This window comes from Dermochelys coriacea, chromosome 2 (genome assembly GCF_009764565.3).
Source record: "Dermochelys coriacea isolate rDerCor1 chromosome 2, rDerCor1.pri.v4, whole genome shotgun sequence".
Taxonomy (NCBI): domain Eukaryota; kingdom Metazoa; phylum Chordata; order Testudines; family Dermochelyidae; genus Dermochelys; species Dermochelys coriacea.
Genome location: NC_050069.1, coordinates 60,295,180 through 60,317,937, shown reverse-complemented (window position 1 = coordinate 60,317,937; position 22,758 = coordinate 60,295,180). Strand labels below are relative to the sequence as shown.

General features: G+C 38.8%; 1 protein-coding gene across 15 annotated transcripts in view; it reads right to left on the bottom strand.

Moving 5' to 3' along the window:
- Positions 1-212: 212 nt before the first annotated feature.
- The window catches only part of NCOA2 (nuclear receptor coactivator 2), a 250,335-nt gene continuing 227,789 nt past the window's right edge, over positions 213-22,758 (bottom strand). For all 15 annotated transcript variants that reach the window (XM_043507729.1, XM_043507732.1, XM_043507727.1 and 12 more), the window contains 8 exons: positions 21,158-21,323; positions 18,830-19,108; positions 17,345-17,422; positions 16,521-16,755; positions 13,405-13,582; positions 12,186-12,384; positions 8,781-8,870; positions 213-4,009 (listed from right to left, as the gene is read on the bottom strand). In XM_043507729.1, coding sequence (XP_043363664.1) covers positions 3,998-4,009; positions 8,781-8,870; positions 12,186-12,384; positions 13,405-13,582; positions 16,521-16,755; positions 17,345-17,422; positions 18,830-19,108; positions 21,158-21,323 — 1,237 coding nt within the window. In that variant the 3' untranslated portion in view covers positions 213-3,997. The remainder of the gene's footprint in view (positions 4,010-8,780; positions 8,871-12,185; positions 12,385-13,404; positions 13,583-16,520; positions 16,756-17,344; positions 17,423-18,829; positions 19,109-21,157; positions 21,324-22,758) is intronic.

Below are 22,758 nucleotides of genomic sequence, written 5' to 3'. Positions count from 1 at the left end.
TTCAAAACATTGTTCTAGGAAAGGATTTGAATCTCATTGTCAGGTATGAGCCATCCAGTCCGATTGACCACTACTTTGAAAATTTAAAAATAAGATTATTAAACTGAAAAAAGTGACCATTGTCCTTTTAAAAATTACAGATGGATCCACCTCTTGTGTCATTTCAAATTCAACACACAGATTTGAGTAAATGAAGACACAACAGAAACACGTTGAAATCTCTAAAGCCATGTAAAACCCGAAGGCATTAAAATTTATTAAATGATGCAATAACAACAGAATTCTTTATTTACAATAGCATTATTTAACATCAAATAAGCCAATAGCATCAGCAAAGCAATATTAACTTGCATAAATGTATTTAAAATTTCTCTGAATATATCTACCTTTGCATAAACTGCTCACACTAGAAATACAAACATCAATGCAGGTGAACAAGGTGATGTTCAGAGTCAACTCCGCTTTGAAAATAAATCACAACCTGAAACACTGTAAGCTTTCTCCTGAAGAACCATAGTTTATATATTGCTTAATTTTACCCTTGTATAATCTTTTCATATACACACATCTCAGATGCAACTTGATGGGGAACTGTACAAATAAAACCCACAACTGACAAAAAGGGGAAAAAAATTAAATGACAGTAAATGTTTGAAAAAATGTGTCCATCTCTATTCAGCAACATAAAGGTAAGTGATGATACACTTATTCCAAAATTGTACACAATTCACTATACAAATATAATACATCAGACAGCTAGGTAGGAATATACAAGACTTAAAAACCGATCTAAGGCATTATGCTAGATTTTAGCATTTTGAGGTTCTTGCACATAGCTTTACCTGTAGTAAGAAACTGAAAAGATTTTGTTTTAGTCTACAAAGAAACACCAGGGAGAAAATTCTAATTAAAATCAAAGCCACTACAGTAATTTTCTTTTGTGCAGAGAATGCTTTTGCTCTTCGGCAGCATACTACCATACAAATACTAGAAAACTTGAAATTCACACCAACAATTAATGGCTTAAGTTGCATTTCAAAACTGATTGTGTATCTTTGGGTTTTGCAAGTGGAGCTGTGCCACCCATTTCACGTGTTAAGCCCATATGAACTCCATTTTAAAACATATATTAAAAAATGCATTATATAAACTGCAAAAACATTGCTTTCAATTAATACAGGCCAAAAGGGAAATTGGTATGGGATGAAACTTTAAACTTTGAGTACAAATTAATTCATTGTAGCAAAACAGCTCACTTCACTTTTTAAACTTACCACATTACATGAACACTTGAATGGGTCATATGACAAAGTTTATGTATGTATACTTTTCACATTATGTGCCTTTCACATTTAGTAATATAAGTAGAACACTGATTATTTGTTCTGTTTAACAAAATCCAAGCACTTTCTCCAACAAATTTACTGTGTACAGAATGAGAAATACTGACAATGAAGGGGATTGATTTGGCTATTTATTTTTGTTTCTACAGTGATCAATATGATCTGAAGATTCCTTCACTCACTTTTCTTTTTAATCAGCTAGTCAAAAACTCAAAACACCAGAACCTAATTCTGAGCCAAAGTAATAGGTAAGGTAAGTAATCTCCTTCCTTTTAAAATGGCAATGGGCAATGAAGTATCATAATCACAAAATCAAATATAAAGGTTTGCAGATCTGTCATGAATAGGGACAAATTTAAACTAGCCATTTTGTCCACAGTGAAAAAGATTAATCTATTCAAAGAAGCTAGGGTCAAGCATTGAAAAGGAATACAATACAAACAAAATTAGTTTAAAACCCATTTACATTTTGTGTTGTGTGAAGTTAAAGTCCCTCTAATTTATACAATTCTTATATAAATAAATTTAAATCAGGTATATAATGTATATTTAATAAAAATGTCATCATATCAATGAGAATATGGAGCTCAGAATGACAATTACTTTAAAGTTTTCCACCAGAGCTAAACACGATGGCTCAGATGACTAAATATTTCCTTTTAGAGTTTGACATACAAAATGGTGACTACAGAAAATTGCTGTTTCCCTGTGTGTTATGAGTCCCTCTGAGTGGGAAACAAATGGATTTGCAGATTTCCTTGATTTTCAGGAAAATCCTTCCATGGGAAACAACCCTTTCAAATCATTTTTAACATACTTTCTTCGGCTTTGTATAGAGATCAACAGATACTTTGTACATTTTAACCTCCACCATTAATAATCAATCAAATTACAGGGAAAGAAACCTTCCACTCCCAAAAAGGCATGGCTGATGAGATATTATAAAATGCATTGCATTTTAAAGGACATCAAAAAATTTGACTTCAGATAAGAAAGTGTGGATTGGGGGTCAGAGGAGAGAAATAGGAGGTCAAAAACGTTGTTAATTTCTTGGTATTTCAAGTCCTCAGAAACTGATGCCAGTTTAGTAAAAGATTATTCCAACCACAGTGGGCAAGAAAAAAAGCCACCTTAAGAGTGGCTTGTTTAGTAACAGTTTCTCTAAGATTCATTAAGAAAGAATATAAACATACAAAAAAATCAAGAATTGGTTCCTACAGTGGCTGCATATAATATAGGTTAGATAAATGACTTTATGAGCAGAATCACAAGTTGAAAAGTCTCAAGCCTACAAATTAGGTCTAATCAAGGCATTGTGATCCTTTACAAAACACTTTTTCAGGAGACACACACGGCTATGAAGATATCTAATTTAATACTGAAGTACCTCATTTGGAATCAACTCCACAACATGTATACCTCACAAAAAATTATACAATTAAAACACTTAAGTTCTCAACTTAAATTATTGCTTGTTTACATATAAAGTGGATTTTATGTACCTTACGAAACTTCCTCATAGTCCACACTGCTTTAAAAGAATTAAAAACGCATGATGGTTAAATCTGTAGTGATATCTGCCATAAATTTTAAACAAATAATTATTTTCCCAGCTAAAGGGATGGGGAATGGAAATTAACATATTTTAAAGCAGGTGCCTGTAGTTCTTTTTGATATTATGCCCCAGTTCTGCCACTACCATCACCAATAAATGCATTCTCATTGGAATTCATTGTTCAACAACTGGTTACGTACAACCTAAACTGCAGGTAACAAACCTGGGAAATGAAGGGCTTACCTGTTCTTTTATCCTATTAGAAGAAGAGGAGGAGGAAAAGAGGACCAGGAGAGGCAGGCAGGCAGGAATTTAATTCCATAAAAAGGTAATGCATTTATATTTTTGGATTCATGATTTGCACTATAATTTTTTTTTTAAAACCACCACCAAAAAAGCCCCTAATGAACAGCCCTCTCACGGGATATTTTTAGCCTGTTTTACAACTTTAAACCCATTCAAAATTGCTCTGTATAGTTTTCTACAAAGGTCCATCTTTTCTATCTTTTCCTAAATCAAACCAATTGATTAGCTGTTTATTCTCCATACATTGCCCACACCGCTCACTAGCATCCAACCCATTCCCCACCCCAAAATGCAGGCCTTAGTTCAAAACACTGATTTTCAGATGGAATTGAATCCTTTGCACCAGACTGAGTAGCTAGGGAAAACAAAAAGCAAGAAACCAAGGTCCAGAATTAAACAGGAACAGAACAAGAGCATGGTTGTTTTTCCTTAAATACATACATTTAAATACATTCAATCTGACATGGTTTATGAAAATTGCCTGTCAACATTTACTTCGCAGGAGAGATCTAAGTTGCACTAAGGTGAATGCAGTGAACAGACTGAGCAACTGTCTGTACGCTAGCTTCAGACTGTCAGAGAAGAGGCTGCTCTTCCAGCAACAACTGTTTTGACTCCACTCTGGAAGGCAGAGCTGAATCCTGTCTGCAGCGTTTAGCTGAGCTTGCTCCAGTGGAACTGGCTGGCAGGTCAGTTGGGTCAAAACAAATCGATGCAGGTCTTCAGACTGGTAAGTGTTTTGGGCAGGTGAGCCCAGGCAGCTGAAGAAAGGAGCAACCAGCAAACGTCAAGGTCAGCAATATTTCTAAAAAAATTGGAAGAGGAAACAGCCATCAATGAATTCTCTCCAAGTGCTTCATGGATAGTGCGAACACAAGCAAGAATACTAGGCACTGTACACGTCTAATGCATTTAAAAATACCAACCACCTGTACAGAACTCAGTCAAAATATACAACGTACAAGCCGTTCAAACATCACTGAAGGAACCCATTTTTCAAACTTGTTGAATGAGTGTTTATGTTTTTAATTATCTGCCTTGTGGGCTTTACGGCCCCACTTTAGCCCCTAAGCGGGCATGATACTGGAGCCAATGGGAGTTTTCACAAGCTTAAAGTTCTCCAAAGGCTTAAGAGTTTTGCTGGACTCTGGTTAAATTTCTGTTTATGCGTGCGCTGACACACACACACACACAGAAAATTAGGTGGCCAGCTTTGAAAATCGGTCCCTACAGATTTGATTTCAGTTGACAAAGCAAGGCATTTCGTGTGTGTGTGTGTGTGTGTGTGTGTGGGTTGATACTGTATGGACTGTCATCTTTCAGTGAAGTCAATGGGAGTTTGCCTGCACAAGAACTACAAGTACTTAAATCGTTCGGGTCTGTCTAAATAATGCAGGCCTCATAATCATTAGGATCACCCAATATTTGGAGACTATGGATAACAAGGTTGTTTAATGAGAGAGTTTATCTAAACCCTGAAATCTGTGGTTGTAACCAAACCCTTTATTCACAATTTTCTTGATGTTTCACTTTTTTAAAGTGTTATAATAGAAAAGGAGTGAGAGAAAGGAAAGGTTTCAACTAGCAAGGCACAGAGTTCAGGGCTTCTTCGGATTCAGTAGCCTGGCATAGTAAGCAGGGCTCAAACTGGGACTGATTGTGCCCATCAGTGACCTGCTACCTTTTTGTGTGTGGGGGGGGAGGGAAATCCCAGCTTTCCCTTATGTTTTGAAGAAAACAATGAAAACATTAAATACACGCAAAGGGGTGCTGTGATGTTTGCCCAAACTTGCAGAGAGCCTGAAACAACAGCACTATTTATCTCCATTGGGTATTGACACAAATAGCCAGCTACAATTATTCAAATGTCAATATTGTTAAATATTTCACTGCTGCTCACAGCATATAGGAATGGAGAGGGCTGATCATTGAATGAAGATCTGCACAATCTAGTGAGAGTATCATTTCATCTTGATATCTTGGGTTGGTGGCACATGGGAAAGTACCCTCTCTCTTTTTCTTCACAGTCTGACCCACAGAGATGATAGGCAAGAATGGAAAAGGGGAGCCCTGGAGGATTATGAACCATCAAGGGGAAGTTAATCCTGCAGAGCCCAGTGGCTGACGAGTCCTGGGCCCCCTGAAACTGAAGTCTGGTCTGTTTGGTTATAGTTTTGGGGCTACTCAGCTTCCTCCTTGGCTCAAGTAGCTGCTCCTCCTCCCTGTTGGGGAGGCCGTCTATGGACGCAGGCAGGTGCCACCTCCAAGAAGCACCATGGAGATTAGGCACCGCAAGAAGTACAGCCCAAAGGGTCCAGAGTGATAGGACGCTGCAGCCCTCTGATTGGTTAAGCACACTATTTAACCCTGGATGGTGGCTCAGGAAGTTGACTGAGAAGACTTCCAGACTGTACATTGCTTTCTGGGCTTTAGCCTCCAACTCCAGCCTGACTCTTGCCTCCTGGTTCCTGCCTGGTAACGACCTCTGATCTCTGGTCTCTGACCCAAACCTAACTTTGACCCTGATTCTTACTTATCAGTCCCAGCTCTAGTGATACCCTGATCCCTGCTTGCTGACTACTGCTTCGTGGGTGGTCCTCAACTTGTGGACATCAGCCGACCTGGGACTGTTAGATCAGACCACCACCAAAGTCTGGGTACTTTACAGCCAGGGCCCTAGGTTTGTGTCTGTTCATCAATCCAGCCCTGCCTGTGGGTATAGCTGAACCTCTCTGAGGGGGAGTCAAGCCTGAGGAGCCCAGGGGAATCCAACAGAGCACAGGTGATCACACTGTGAACATATGTATAATCTACTGAGTGAAAACATCACACACACTCCCCCCACTTGAGCCCTGGCTATTAGGAGTTAACTACTCTTTGGCGGTTATTCTTAGTACACAGTGACAGCGTACACTGCAACAGTGTTAGCACATTATGGATGCAAAATACCAAACAAAAGTAAAAATTCATAAGGAGTCACTACACTTTTGGTGTAGCCATTTTGCTAAGTGAGGATTTAAAAAACATTGCAAGAAGTACCCAGCCCACATTGGGACAAATATATTCTAGTAATGCCAAAGGACTTTTGCAGAGAATGAATTTCTTTCATTATGGCATAATAAAGATTAAGCCATGTGAGTAGGAAAAATATATATACAAAAGGACAAAAATTATATATATATATATATATATATATATGTCCAATGTCTTGAGATATGAAAAGAGATGTGACAAAGTTGGTCCGTCGGTGCTTAGCAATGGTATAGGAAGAAAGCCTTATGCACAAGCAGCAAACCTTCCTACAGTGGCTACAGGTCCACTTGCCAATATGATGCTATAGCGAGGAGCTGTGGCTTCCCTCAAATGAGGAGGGAACGCCGCAAGCCACCTGGTGGGCAGAGCCAGGAGGGCCATGCTCCACGCACGTGAGGGACGGAACAGGAAGGGGAAGTATAAAAGCCGGCCAGAAGCTCAGTTGGGGCAAGTTGCTGAAAGAGAAGGATACTTCTTCTCATTGCGGAGTGGGACGCCAAGGAGAACCGTTTGCTGCCCCGGAGACCAGCCCTGAGCTTCCAAGAGCCTTGCCACTCTAATGCCTGAAGAGCTGCTGCCGCTACCTTTAGCAGTGTATCTCTGGGAGACTGAGGACGACCACTGGATGCAGGTACACCCGAGAGGGAGAGTAGGAAACAGCTCAGGGAAACAAGGCACCAGTCTGGTTGACACCTGTCCTCAGCGTGTTGCAGGAAGATCCCTGCTGACTCAGTGGCGGACCACTCCGCCACTGTTAGTGCCCTGGGCTGGGACATGATGGAGTTGGGCGGGCCCGCGTCCCCCCTGCTACCCCACCCTGAAGTGGCAGTACTCCCTCTCATTAGGCCAGGAGGCCTGCACTCCTCAGACATCCGTACCTTAGCTCCACGGACTGCGTGGCGCTCACCCCTACCTAAGCTCCATAGACTGGGCTGGTGCTGCAGCTCTGTCTGACTCAGTCAAAATGCGGGCAGGAAAAACTAAGGCATAAAGAGCTATGGATCTTAGTTATAATCTCTGCCTTTTTGTTTGAGCATACAGGGATGCCCATGACCACCTTTAAGGCTGTTTTTAACAGCTATTAACGTTGTGTGATGTGGTGCATGGGTTACAAGACTGGAGACTCTGTGCAGGCAACTCTATGGCAAGAGTAAGCATCTAAAAGAATGAATAATATTTAATGCATGTTATTTCAGTAAGATAGATCTGCATAAAGTCTAACAAGTCAATTCTTCTAAGAGTGAGGGTATAGGAAATGTGGTGGCTTTGATGAAAGATAAAAGGAACACTAGAGGTAAGATACGGTAATTAACACAGCAGCCACTAGATGGTGCTTTGGGATCATACTACAGAAGAACAATCCCTGCTTAAATATATGGTATTCTGATTGCATATTGAAAGTTTGAGGGTATTTAATCATTTCTGATTTAAAGTCTCCTCCTTGGCAAGGACATTTCTACTGATACTGACCATTTTTTTATATTTGTGTGGGTTTCCACTGATTTGATATTTGGATCACACAGAGAAAATATACTTTGTCTCCAATCACACCAGGTCCCGGAATATCATGTTTATTGTAACAAGCTTTCTTTGAAGCCGAGAAAGGTTATTTTCTATGAAGAACCTTCCAGGGAGGGGACACTTACAAAATCCACCTCATTTACCTGGCTACAGTCCAAGAGGACTACAGTAGCTTCTCTTCAATACTACTACTGCCTGGAATACAAATCAGTTTTGTCCCAAGTAAGTGCTAAGTACTTCATCAGCTGGAAATTTGTGCTTAGTCAGCTCAATACCATCACTCTCCTTGAAGCAAGTATTGTCTATAAGGTAACAACTTAAATAATACTTGAAATTGTTGCCCTAAGTACAACACAATGAAAAGAGGAGTAACACTAAAACAACATTACACTTGAACTGGGTTAAATAAGCCGCAGTGGACATAGGCCACACCGCTGGTTTATATCTCCTTCATCTTCTGCAAACACTTGTATCATTGCTCTGTAAAAAGCAAATCAACTATGAATGAAAGTTTGGTGAACTTAATTGTCTATTTGTTACCTCAATATATGTTAATGGAAAAATACAGAATAAGGATGTAACACACCATTTGGGATTCAAACTAGGATCCTTAATATAGATGTCACCACCAGATACATTAAAAATAAATTTACTGTAAAAGCCTTTTAAAAATATACTGTCCAGAGAAAGAACGATTAAGTCACTGGTTATCAAAAAAGAAAAACTACTAGTACCCGAGCTATCTTCTGCTCCTTTAAACAATAAGACACCTACACACATTTTAGTCTTTCAGATGTTCATGGTTTAGTTGACAGAGAGAGAGAGAGAGAGAGAGAGAGAGAGAGAGAGAGAGAGAGAGAGAGAGAGAGAGTGTGTGTGTGTGTGTGTGTGTGTGTGTGTGTGTGTGTGTGTGTGTGTGTGTGTGTGTGTGTGTGTGTGTGTGTGTGTGTGTGTGTGTGTGTGTGTGTGTGTGTGTGTGTGTGTGTGTGTGTGTGTGTGTGTGTGTGTGTGTTATTTCTTACCCGAGATGCATCTCCCTCCTGCTTTATCATATCCATTCCAGGCAGCTGGTTTGGAAAAAGATTGCCTCCCCTCATAGCAGGATCATTAACCTAGTTATAATGAGATATTGAAGCAGATTAATTCAAAACTATGTCAGGGAATTTGAAGGGAATGTAAAAAGAGAACATTAGAAACTAATAAGCCATGTTCCAAATGTACACCATCTCCCACCTCTGAAGAGAGGGTAGGGTCAGTAAAAATGACACTTTTCTTACCCAGAGAGAGAGAGAGAGAGAGAGTGTCTGAGTCTTATCTTACTTGACTGACAAAAAAAAAATTCTTTCCCGGTATTGTCATCTTGTACGTGTTTTCTTAACCTGCTCTATTTATTAAGTTGGCATCATTCTAAGAGGAGCTGCCTGCTGGGAAGGGCTTGAAGCTATAAGCTACCTGGTATCTTCCAAATCTCACTGACAGAAGCAGTTGTTACTGCTGCACTTACACACCACAACACAGCTTTTGGAAGGAAGCACAGTGGGTGCTGCATCCCATTAACAGTGATTAGGGAAAATAAGTTTTCTGTCTCTCCTCCTCCAGAGCCTCCTGGCTGCTGGGAGGATGAGGGTCTTTCACTACACTCACCTTCACCATAGTTTTGGCTGCAGCAAGGGGAGAAGAGGACTCGGCATCCACTAATCCCTTAGCCCCCGCTTCAGCGCGGTCTCTGTTGCTATTCATTGGTTTGCCAAGTAGAAACAATGCGATGAGCAGCAATATGGACAGTGGAGCATTTGCTCTAAAGAACCAGGAAGACAATCCTACATGGTTTACAGGCAGTTCACATTCAGAAAGTTGTCTTTTCCACTAGAAGGGTTAGAAGCTTAATTATTCTTAGCATGAAAGTTTAAAATCTGCAGAAATTGATGGTTGAAGCCCCTACACTTGTCAGGGAAGGTTTTCCCATCTCAACAACAACCAGGGGAATGGATTTTTCAACCCTTTAATTGAGAAATTAAAATTCAGAAGATACTGAACTGTGCTCTGCAAAGAAAGGGCCTGGAGAGGGTTGCAACTCATTCTTCTGTGTTTGGGTTAAACTGCATTTGTACATGAAGAGTATTTCCTTTCATTGACAACTGTGCAGTAGAAGATTTGTTATAACATGCAAAGGCTGAATGTGTGAATTCTTTTCTATTTTGTTCCAAAGTGCAGGGAAGGAACTGGAACACAATTTAAATTGCAAAAAATCAAATCACATCCAAATGAATCCAAAACAAATATTTGTAACAAAGAAAGCAATATGATTTATGTATGGGTAAGATTTATATTGTCACTGCAGAGGCAGTACAACTATGGAAAAGCAAGCTGGCTCTAGTCTGCCTTGCACAATATCAACACAATCATCAGTCATGTTCCAACTGCAGAATTATTATTATTGCCACTGGTGATGCCAGCACTCTAGTTTGCAATGTTGGCAGTTAGAAAAATATTTTTTAGCTTTGTAAATGAAGCACATTTTATTTGGAAATTACTTAAAGAAAACAAACCAAAAATATAATTTTTACACAGTAACTTTTCTGACAATTGCCATTTAACCTGAGAAACAAGGTGACATAGAAATTAATAATTTTTACATTTAGCTGAAGGTTCTTCATTAGATAGTATTTTACAGATGATGCCATAAAAAGACAGGTCTAATTGTGTTACTAGATATTAAACCCAAATAAAAGCAAAAAGTGGACAAATCTGCAATCCTTTTGCTCTGAAGCAAGTTACTATGCCTTCCTGGCAACTGAGCTGAACCAGGGAGAACATTTGTAATATGATGTGTCTAATCATTTCCTGACTCCTTTGTTTGATTCTATATTCAGGATATCCCAGATACCTTGAAACAATATTTTGAAAACAAATTCTTAGCAAACAGCAGGCCAGTTTTGACTTTGGCAATAATGCATCTGTGTGGACTAAGAAAGTTAACACTGAGCAGAGCAAACCCTGAGTAGAAAGCTAGTTAATGGTTCATTTAACATATTGCAAAGTCTCTCCTGCACTGCTGCAGAAATTTTAAGCTGGTTCTCAAACATCCCAGTAATACATCTGTACGTGACTCAAAATTCCAAACAGGAATCATTACCCCATGCCTTAAACAACAATAGGATGGTCTGGCAAAAATGGGTAGAGGGAGTAGAGTGGAAAATCAAATCTGTAAAGAAAGCTCTGGCCAAAAAAAACACTTCCTCCCCCTGCACCCTTCTTCCCACCTCCTTTAGTATTGCAAGAAATTGCAAACAAACACTTGCTCTGCCTCGGTGGCGTGGAAGGCAGACTTTAAAAAATGTTACAATTTGTGAGACCGAGATTTTGAAATAACCTTGAAATTCTTGTTCCCCCGATAATGAGAAGGTTTAAATGTTTATTTTGAGTACCATCAACAACCAGAGGGTTGGTGTGTCACTGATGTTAATAAAGAACAAATGAAAATCCTTAGGACTCATCTAATAGTATAAAGCTCTGGCTTGGAGAAGTGACATTCACTTAGATGAAAAAACAAGAGAAGACCTTCCACCTTTCTCTCACTATTGTCCCCTTCAAACCTCTACTCCCATCTTCCATTGCTTTAATTAGTTTTACTGCATTGAACATTATTTGAAACTCGTGTGTTGTCTAAGTGAAATTTTAGTCCCCAACTACCATATTTAATGTGTGAATTTCATCATGGAGATTCGCATGGACAAAACTGAAAGTAAGATGTTATTTTACTGGTTATGTATATCTTAAAGGGGAAAAATGTGTTCTGCTTAACAGCCCCAAAGAAAAGTACACATGTAAAGCTCTTCAGGGTGTAAGAACAGACTTTTTGATTACTGAATTAGATACCTGCCTTAGCTACATTACATCATAAACAGTGTGAATTTTGTGCTCATGACAGATGCCAGAGTAACAGTCCTTGAGGCTGAAGTCCTATTTTTCCATACAGTAGATACAGCCTGGACAATGACAGCTTAATTGTCTCCAAAACTACTACTGTGGCAATGTACCTCACCTGCAGAAAATAGCTTTATGCCCATTCTGTCCATGGCTCCATTGCTGAGATGATTAACAAGGGAACCAATAAGTGTCAACTGTGATGTGGAAACCCATCTACTGGGAACTGAACTAGATCAACAAATTCATTCCACAGAAGCTATGGAGCAACTAAGCAGATGCTAACTATTGTAGAGCTGGATTTGAATCAGAAATCCAGATGTGAAAGGTGCATTAGTCATCCAGTCCTTTGAATGCAGAGCTAAAACTGAAACTAAAATGTTTCTTTTTAACACACCATTTTCAAAATAAGCTAGCTGTTACAGTCAATCTCAACTTCCCAGAAAAACTAAAAGTCAAGTAAATTCTCTAGCTGTGGTCTCAGGTCCTTAAATTCTCACCTGCTCAGGACCCATGGAGGACAACCCTGATGTAGGCACAGAGGTCGCTGAGGTCATGCTGATCTGCCCTGGCATCTGGTTCATGTTGTTCATGCCACTTGTGTTGGTTGCCATGGATACACTGATGTTCATGTTGTTATTGTACATGCTGGTGTTTGCTTGCTGCCCAAAATGTGGAGGGGACTGTTGTGAAAACATGCTATACCAAGGAATAAAAAAAAGCCATGTGTCAGACTCAGAATGTTGACACCACTAAGAAATCACTCTCGCAGAATTTTTCTCAGACTAAAAGTTATACGTGCAATATACACTAACTTCCAAGGACAGCTGCTTTGCAGGCATCAGCGGGCTATATTTTCAAAACTTGAAGGTCTGATGTCTGAGCACAAAAATGCATGCCTCTGTCCACATGCAGAATTAATGTGTCTGAGTGCACCAATCTGTTGTGCGTGCATAATAGCAACAGTATGTCTTGCTTGCTCCTTGCTGTGTATGTCTAAAGCAGCTTAGGATGAGGAATTTTTGGAGGAAGATGTAAAATACCAGCCCCCCCCAATTATAATCATCATAGCAGAGGGGAATCAAGTATATTTAGCATCTGGACTGGTAAGTTTTCATGACCATTTTGCATGCCTATTGTAGGAGGCCATTTGCACACATGAATACCAGATTTGGATGCATGATTACAGCAAGTAGTGCATGCAACTGTGCAGAAATTTTTGCTGGCAGACTTCAAGCATTAGGTTTTGAAAACTTGGCCTGCAGAGCATAAAGTCTAGGGCAGACGTCTTTCACATTCATGAACAAGACCTTGGAACAACTGAAGAACCAAGAACCATGGAAGATCCCCTCCCAAGCCCTAAGCAAAATCCAGTGCGTGTACGAGCAGAACTTCTCATCAAAGTGAAAGTCACATTAAAGCTTTTCGTCACTTCTTATATGTATTACACTATTTACACATCAGTCCTTTCTCTGCATAGTACACAGGCACTAAAGCAGTATAACTAAGGCCTCTTATTAGCAGTAGATTATTAATACACAGAATAAAACAAAATTTAAAAATTACATAAGGGGTCTATTCTGGTGGAATGAGTATAAGATGTCTAGTAAGCAGGGTAAAGACAAAATGTAAATACTTCCTCTTGTGAACACTAATTGACATAAATACAAGGCAGAATTTAATAATGAAATTATGGCATTTGTATTTTTGTACATTTACCTGTTTCCACCCATATTCCCTTGTGCCCACCCATTCATCTCTGTAGAGGACTGGTAGGCAGGAGTAGCCTGAGACTGCTGTATCATAGGACTCTGGGTATGAGCCATTCTTGGGGACATCAGTGGACTCTGGGGAGTGGTAGCCCCTGTGAAACCTGGATCAGGTTGTTGACTTATTCCTAAAGAATGAAACAGGATTTTTAGTCACTGTACATTGTAAACTAGTGCAAACCAAAGTCCCGATTTTGCGGAGGGATCTACGTGGACAGATGCTTATGCCTTTGGATATCCACTGGAATCCACATGGGTGGACTCTAACGCAGGACCTGAGTTAACATCAGGACATTACCAACTAAACACTACATATGTAACCTTTTAAAAAATCATTTCACAGCTGCACTTTGGCTAACGGTATTCCTTACTGAAGGTTATGGTGACAAAATGGAAAATCAGCCTTTTGTGGCAATCAGGTCCATTAAAATAAATAAAAGCCATTCTTCTTCAGAGCCTCTATAAAAAGTTTTCCACTCCAAAAATGTTGTGCGCTAGCTCCTATCTACACCACACCTAAAATCACCTTCATTATGACACCATCTTTTAACAAATACAGTGTTCTTGTAGCCATGTTGGCCCCAGGATATTAGAGAGAAACATGGTAGTAGACGAGGTAGTATCTTTCGAAAGCGTGTGTCTCTCGCCAATGGAAGATAGTCCAATAAAAAAATATTACCTCACCCACCTTGTCTCCTCTTTTAACATTCAGAATCAAATTTTCAATAAGCTTCTGTAAGTTTCCATAACATTTGTGTCTGTGTCCTTTCGTGCATGCAAAACAGGTAATGTCATTTTGAATGATTAGTTCATTTTGCACAGGTCAGAACTTGCTTATCTGCAAAGATTCACTGGTTTAACATAAGATGTGATTTTACCGATTTAAAAGGCTAAACTGGCACAAAAGTCTGCATGGACACATAGGGTATGTCTGCACTGCAAATAAAAGACCATGGCATAGTCCCGGCTGGGCTGGATCAGTTGACTCAGGTTCATGGGGCTTGGGATGCGAGGCAATAAAATTCCAGTGTGGACATTTGGGCTTGGGCTGGAGCCCAATGGAATCTGAGAGCCTGTGAAGAAAGTGAGTCTCAGAGCACAGGCTCCAGCCTGAGCCTGAATGTCTATGTTGCTATTTTTAGCCCTGCAGCCCAAGGCCTGTGAGACCAAGTTAGCTGATCTGAGCTCCAAGATTTGGAGCTGAGGGTTTTTTTATTGCAGGGTAGACATACTCTTATTTTCTTTTAAACCAAGCTTTTTTTGCTTTACTTTAAGTCAATCAGGAACAGGTTTAAACTAGACCAAAATAAGCCACTCTGAAAATGAGAAATAAGAATATCCACATTGGGGTTTCCACTGACAAAACAAAATCAATGAAAACTTATGTTTAGACAAGGCCAATATATATTACAAAACGTGTCAAAGGTACCCGTGCATTTCAAATCAACATTACCAAACAATTACAAACTAACAGAATGTAACAGAATTGCCTGCTGGCCTTCACAGTGTAAAACTGCTCAGAAGGCTGAATGAAGCATGTACTGCAATATTCGACATTGCAAGTAAGTTCACTAAATGTCTCTATTCTTGTAATATTTACAACAAAAAGAGTTTAAAAATAAACTAAAACATTTTGTGATGAGGAAAAAATGAATCTCCACCAAATACAAAGACACCCATTAAAACAGTTCGGTCCCAATTTTCTCCCTCACCACAAATCTTTATAATTTTCAATCAAAATGGAAACATGTTATTATCTGAATCTTTGCCTGGACTGTAATAAAAATTCACTTCTGGAAACCTGTAAGTGTGGAAATCCATAGCTTAAAAAGGCACATGCCCGGTCCTATCCATAGTAAGTCAAAAGAAGCCTCCCACAGGGTATTCTTTTCCCCAAAAAACGAGCAGAAACTGTCTTGTCAGATTATACTGTATGTACAAAGAGATATTTTAATGCTCAGAGAGGAAGTATGGTCCAGTGAAGAGGACTCTGGACTGGGAGTCAGTAGACATGGGATCTACTCCCAGCTTTTCCACTGACATGGTGCATGACCATGGGCAAGTCATAACTTTTCTGTACCTCAGTTTCCCCATCATAAAATGGGGATAATAATGCTTAGTTACCTTTGTAAAGCAATTTGAAATCAATGGATGAAAGGTATGATACACTATTCAGTAGAAACGGGTGTCAAAAATAACACATCGGAACAAGAAGACAGGAAATAAAAAAATTCAGCATGAAGTAGAATGAATTTTTGTTAGTTACATCAGCAGAAAATGCACATAATACCTATAACTGTTACATGGGAAGAGGAAAGGTCAAGGATATGCAGTAGTAATAAGCTGATTCTGACCTGTCCGCCCCCCAGAACAAACCTGAAGACTGCTTAGTTAAACACAAGGGCATAATGACATTGGCTGCTATATGCATACAAGTTTGGAGATAGGGAGGGGGAAGTCTTTTCTGATACTAAGGTAAATTCAATTAACTAAAAGTCAACAGTAAAGCTATAAATTTGACATTAATATGTGCACAAAAATATTAGAAGTTACATACCTAATGTTAACTAATCTCTCAAGATCAACACATAAAACCAAATCAATATAATGATGATACAAAGGGATTATGAACAGTTTTGCTTCTAAATGATTCTTTACACAATTTCACTCTGTCCACCAATACTGACAACAATTAGCATATTTTATTCATCTCCACCGCTGGATATATTGATTATTGTTTTGATGACAGAATCCAAAACCTTTCAAGCCCTTTGTATAAATATAACAATATTTATATTTGAGTGTATATACACACTTCTGCCATTCAGCAGAGAAGATCTGCACTTGGCGAAAAGGTGGTACCTGAACTGAGAAACTGGCAGGTCTTGTACTGTCTTTGGGGATCATGACAGGCCCAACGTGTCCTCTCATTTCCCATCATTCCCTCATTAACCAGATTCATCTGGGAGCCATGCAAGAAGCTATGAAAGAAGAGCTAAGACCCAGGACTGGGGGATGCTAGGGAGAAAGAATTGGTGAAAGATGTTGGGGGTGTAAGTCCAGTACCATAGTTTGGAGGAAATGGAAATTGCTGTGCGTTTGCCTGCGGAATCCGTGGGTTGCTCATGGTTGCTGGTATGCCAGCAGAGGCCACCATGCTTGGTGAAATATTCAAACTCTGTCCTCGCATCATCAGAGTCCGCTGTTGCACCTGCTGTTGCTGATGTATCTGTCGTTGCCTCAAGTGCTGGCTCAGTATCTCCCTCTGCCTCTGGGCCAGCATCTGTGCATTGATAGGTGCCTATAGAGAAAATGATAACTGTGAATTAATACATAATGTTAACTACAAAGGCATCTCTTTCGGAATGACTCATAAAATTCAAGTTCCTTTCCTCACCATATGCCTAACTATAAAATTAGACAGAAGGTAAAATTCCTAGCATTACTTCTGACATGTGGTGAAGAATTTCAAAACTGAAACAGAGATTAACACACATAATTTTAGTACTAGAAGTTTAAGATTACAAATCATTAGAATGAATTGTTCCACTCAAATTGCCTTTTCCCTATGAGGTGAGGAACTCAGGTTAAAATGTAGATTTGCCACCATTCCTTCCTCACTCCCAGGAACCAAATTACCACACAGGTTAGTGATGGAAAAGGACCTTAGGAGTGCAACTTGCACAAGTTGTTTTTATTTTTAAATATGGAAATAAATACTCTAACTTAGGGTTGTATTGTTTGTTTACAGTCTCTGCCTTATCATGTATTTACTATGTATTATTGATGTATTTAAATTGAAGAGTCTAGGATTCAGGAGAAACTAAACTTGGGACAAGTGGAAAATGCAGTGAACAAAACAGAAGTACCTACAGTATTAGCTCCCTCACCTGTGTGGGTACTCCAGGTCTCAGAGACAGGTTCATATTGGAGACGCTGCTGATTTGATTGATCAGTGGCTGGCGATTCTAAACCAACAAAATGAAAATGAAGGTAGAAGAAGAATGCTAAACAAGGGAACCTGCATGCAAAAGGAATACAAACACAATTCTGCATGCCTTGCAGGTTCTGGTGGACAGTCTCTGTTAAGTGTTCATTGTTTTAGCTGCCCAATTCCCATTAATGTTAAAAAAAAAAAAACCCTCATGCTTCAAGGAGACAATATGCCATATGATCTATATGGTATAGCAGCCTGAGAAATTCCAAAGGCAATGCCTTTATAACTCCTATCTCTTATGTGCTTATAATTAAATTATTAACATTTTCTCTAAGCTACAATTTATCCTGATGTTTAAGATGGAAATATTCTTAATGTAATGTACATGACATTTTTATGTTCTATGTAAGACATGAGACGCAATTGTCCTGTTGTACTAGGCACTGCTGGGGCCTCATCAGGAGAATTGTGTCTAGTTCTGGGTGCCACACTTTAAGAAAATTGGAGACAAATTTAAGGGAGTGCCAGAGGAGAGGAACAAAAAATGAAAAAAAGTTTAGAAAACCTGACTTCTAAGGAAAGGTGAAAAAAACAAAAACAAAAAACGGGCATATTTATAAAGAGAAAAGAAGACTGAGGGGGACCTGATAAGAGTCTTCAAATAAGTTACGGGCTATTATAAAAAGGACTAATCAGCTGTTCTCATGTCCTCTGAAGGTAGGAAATCTTTCTAACTATAAAGCTACTTAAGCACTGGAACAGGCTTGCAAGGGAGGTTGAGGACCAGTTAGACACATTTCAGGGATAGTCTAGGTTTTCTTGGTCTTGCCAGAGTGCAGGGGGCTAGACTAGATGACCTCTCGATGTCCCTTCCAGCGCTACAATTCTATGATTCTATAATTTTTAAATTTATATCAGCAAATAATATATGGCAAAAGGAATGGTGAATTAAAATAGTCACAAACTGGAAACAGTGACAAAAGAAAGCATTTAGGAATCTGGCAGCAATTCAAAAAACAAGTATATGGTTAAGGTTCTGAATACAATGAGAAAAAAAGTCCATATATCAAAAGTCATCATTATAGCATTGCACAAAGGGCTAGTGAGACCAGGATTTGACTACTGGGCACATTTTTTGCATTATAGAAAAGATAATGACAAACTGGTAAAGGTGCAGAAGAGGTCACAACAACAAACAAAAAAAAAAAACAAAGGTCAAAACCCAAGGGAGAATAAAGTCACTATGTATTATCTCTGTAAAATTCATTATGGCCAATATTTCTATTTCAACAGTGGAATTCAACAGGATTAAATATAATAGGGAACACACTTAAGAATTAGACTATTCAGAGCTAGTTAAATCCAATGCATTTACTCTATATTAAATTACTATCATCTGACTGAACCCAGTGGTAGATAACATATAAACATAGAATACCTGCTGTGCTTGGAGTCTATGTTGAAGCTGAAGTCTCAGCTGATTTGGCTGGTTCTGCACTATACCAGTAGGCCTGAGACCAGGCCGAGGTTGCATACGCAGTGTTGCGTAACCAGGCCGCTGTCCTATTGGGTGAAAGTTTGGGTCCTGCATGGGTGTATAACTACCCTGGGCCATTTGAGCCTGAGATGCATACTGTTGAGTGAAAACTGGTGCCTTTTGTTCTATTATGATGTTGGATTCCTGACTTGAGAATGGCTCTGGATCTACAGCTTGGCTCTGCAGAAACATACAAACCAAATGTATATAAACACATAGTAAAATATACTTCTGAATGTGATTATTCCAGTCTAAAAACGCAGTCTTCCCATAAAAATCTGCCATTATTAAATGGACACTGTACAGACAAATTTGCCCAAAAAGACTGTTTTTTTTTTTACTGATTTTTTAAACAAAAAACTTAAGATCAATAGAATTGTTTCCATGACTTAAAAAACAAACAAGCAAAAAACTATTGCAATGGAAGGAGAAATTCTCTGCAGTCTTTTCAATGCAAACATCTCAGCACTGTGCTAGTGCAGGAGAACTGAAAGTGAATATGACTAGAGAGTCTAAACAGTAAGCACTAGTCTATTTTTATCACTGAAACTGGAAGAAATTCAAAGACTAACAAATACACAAATAGTGAAAGACAAATTAGATTTCAAAAAATTTTCAGTGTTATTAAGTGGAGTTGCCATTTGCAATATAAATGTCTCAGATTTTCAAAGAAGCCAAAGGCAATTAAAAGCTCAGTTCTCATTTCAATGAGGGATGAGCACCTAACTTCCTTTGGGTATGTCTACACAACAGCTTTTTACCTCAAGTTAACAGACTGCCAATTAACGCAAGGCTGCTCACACATTTCTAAAGGCTATTCTGAACATTCCGCAAACATTTGTTCCAGGTTACAGTCATTTGAAATTTATCTTAGACTGCTCAGTAGTTTACCCTGGAAATCAATTAACTCTAGGTTAAAAATCCTAGTGAAGATTAAGATTTTATCAATAAAAGCTAGGACTTTCAAAGGCGACTGTTCTTTTTATAAATTGTTAACATCTTAAATTTAATAAAAAGCACTACTTGTGGCACCTAAGAGACTAACAAATTTATTTGAGTATAAATTTTCGTGAGCTACAGCTCACTTCATTGGAAGCTCACAAAAGCTTATGCTCAAATAAATTTGTTAGTCTCTAAGGTGCCACAAGTCCTCCTTTTCTTTTTGCGGATACAGACTAACACGGCTGCTACTCTGAAACCTTAAATTTAATAGTTTCCTTTAAATCTGTAGAAGTCTTAAAACCATTTCCACAGAGACACTCATTAATAAGAAATTCATATAATTTCCCTTCAAATAAATTGTTTTTTTTCATATTGATTCTTTGGTAGTGCTCTTGAGGCTTCTCACTACTACATGAACTCCTTATGAATACAGAATGAAAGTTTCACCTAATGAAAATCTTGTCCCTAATGAAGCACTGTACTCAGTATTCTATCAGATATCCCACAGGTGTATCTTTCTCATGTCCTGTTCAGGATTTTATTGATCCTATTTTACCACTTCAGAGTCCATAGATAAAGGAACAGATGCAGAGAAAGACAAAGGTCATATCTGAAAGACACGGTTATTTCAGAGGTACAGTTCTGACAAATGGGAAAAGAAATGGCCATAGTCAGTTACATAGAGGAGCCACAAGCACCAACCATCTCAGAATGTTAAACATTTATACAGGCAAGACTGACTGTTTTGATAATGCAATTTCAATTAAAATTAGATACAAGACTGAGCCAAGTACCAAGTCCTATTTTTTCCTAAGCCTTTACTATATTTTGATTTGTATTATTTTAATTAGCATTGTATAACATTTTTGTATTTGAGGAGAACTAACAAAGTTAATATAAAAAATTTTTTATCCCTGGGACAAGGGATAAAAATAACAGATTAAGGGCCCACTTCAGCAAGGCATGTAGGCACAATTCTAACATTAAACCAATATTGTTTTAGGTGGTTATGATGAAATCATCTGTTGCAGGTGGAATATAGAGCCCTTAACCCAGGTCTTGGCATTAAATAAAGGAGGAACTAACTTGCATGAAATCTGTTTTACAATTAAATATATTGACAATTTTTAAAGCTACACTCAATTCTTTTTACTGATTAGAACATTAAATTTTGTTGTTTTCCAAACTGAGAGTTGTGTGTATAACACATAAATCTTTACCTCTCTCACTTTACAGGGATTTCAACTTTTTAACTAGTAATTTTGAATTTGATAGTATCAAGTATACCTGGCTAACCAGTTCTGGTATTCCGAGAGCCCTATCAATTTCTTCTAGACCATCAAAATTCCTTAGTGCCAAATAAAGCTGATCCAGGAGAGTTCCCTCATCACTTGGTGACTCTGATGAAGGATGATGGCACAGCAAGTCATCTGGTGAGCTGCCAAATGGTTGCCTGTGAAGACATGAATATAACCTTGGTAAACAGGTGTTGGACGAAGAGTACCCACTTCATGTGGATAAATGATTATTTCTCACAAATTGAGCTTATGAGTCTTATACTACAGGTGACAATTATTTCTATAGCTGCAAATTTTCTCTGGTAACTTCTTCTCACTGCTTAATTCCCAAAGAAACACTAATAGAACTCTCCCTTAAGTCACCGGGTGTTGCATGCATGTATCAGAGGGAAACACAAATACTGCCAGAGATATTTCTCAGAACTAACTTCACAGAATGGGATCAACAAATGAATACGGAAGGCAATGTAGAATCTATTTAATGAAGACAGACATAAATTACTTAGCTAAACAAACAGAAAAGGAATTAAATTTTTTTAATAGTAACTCCAAATTACATACACTAGATTAAAGATACTACCATGAGTAGATATAAGGACAAAGTCATTATAGAAAGCTTCCTTAAAAGTGGAACCACACTCACTCTTATTCATCGCCCTTGCCAATCAGACTATATAGTCAAAGGGTAAAATTCACCCCAACTCACCATACCAAGCTCAAATGGCTCCAGTTTTGTACCAACAAAGAGAACAAAGGAAGACTTCCTCTACTCCAGGGGTTCTCAAACTGGGGGTCAAGACTTCCTGGGGGTCACGAGGTTATTATATGGGGGGGGTCGCAAGCCATTAATCTCCATCCCAAACCTCACTTTGCCTCCAACGTTTATAATGGTGTTAAATACATTCAAAAGTATTCTTTATTTATGGGGGGGGTCGCACTCGTAGTCTTGCAATATGAAAGGGGTCACCAATAAAAAAATTTGAGAGCCACTGCTCTACTCCATGTCACAGAGGGGCGACAGCGCCACTGACACAACAGCCCCCTTCACTGTGAGGTAACAGAACCATGCAGCAGTGGATCCATCAACAACCACTCTTGCCCAGGCTAAAAAACTTTACTTTTTGCAGGGATGTATGTCCTGATTCAGCAAAGCAGTTAAGCATGTTCTTAAATTTAAACGTGTTTGAGTGTCACTGACTTCAGTGAAAACTTAAGCACATGCTTAATGCTTGATCGAATTGGGCCTTAGAATGGGGATACCCAGGAGACGGGCATTTTGTCATGTGCTGACTCTCCAAATCCTGTTTTCCATCCAGTGGAACTGCACTTGGCAGGCAGGCATCCTTACAGCTGAAAAGACAGGAGGAAGTTTTATCCCCAAACTGGAAGATCGTACTTATTTAGAAAGAAAACTGGATTTGAAACAACATTTCAGCTCCAACTAAATACCATCTCTCTTCTGGGTACTTCACACAGAAATTTTACAGGACTTTTTACAGCTTACAGAAATATACAAACACACTACAGAGGATGCAGCCTGCTGGAACTGCAAGGTCACCCGAGGCACTACCTTACATATTGCAAGGGAAC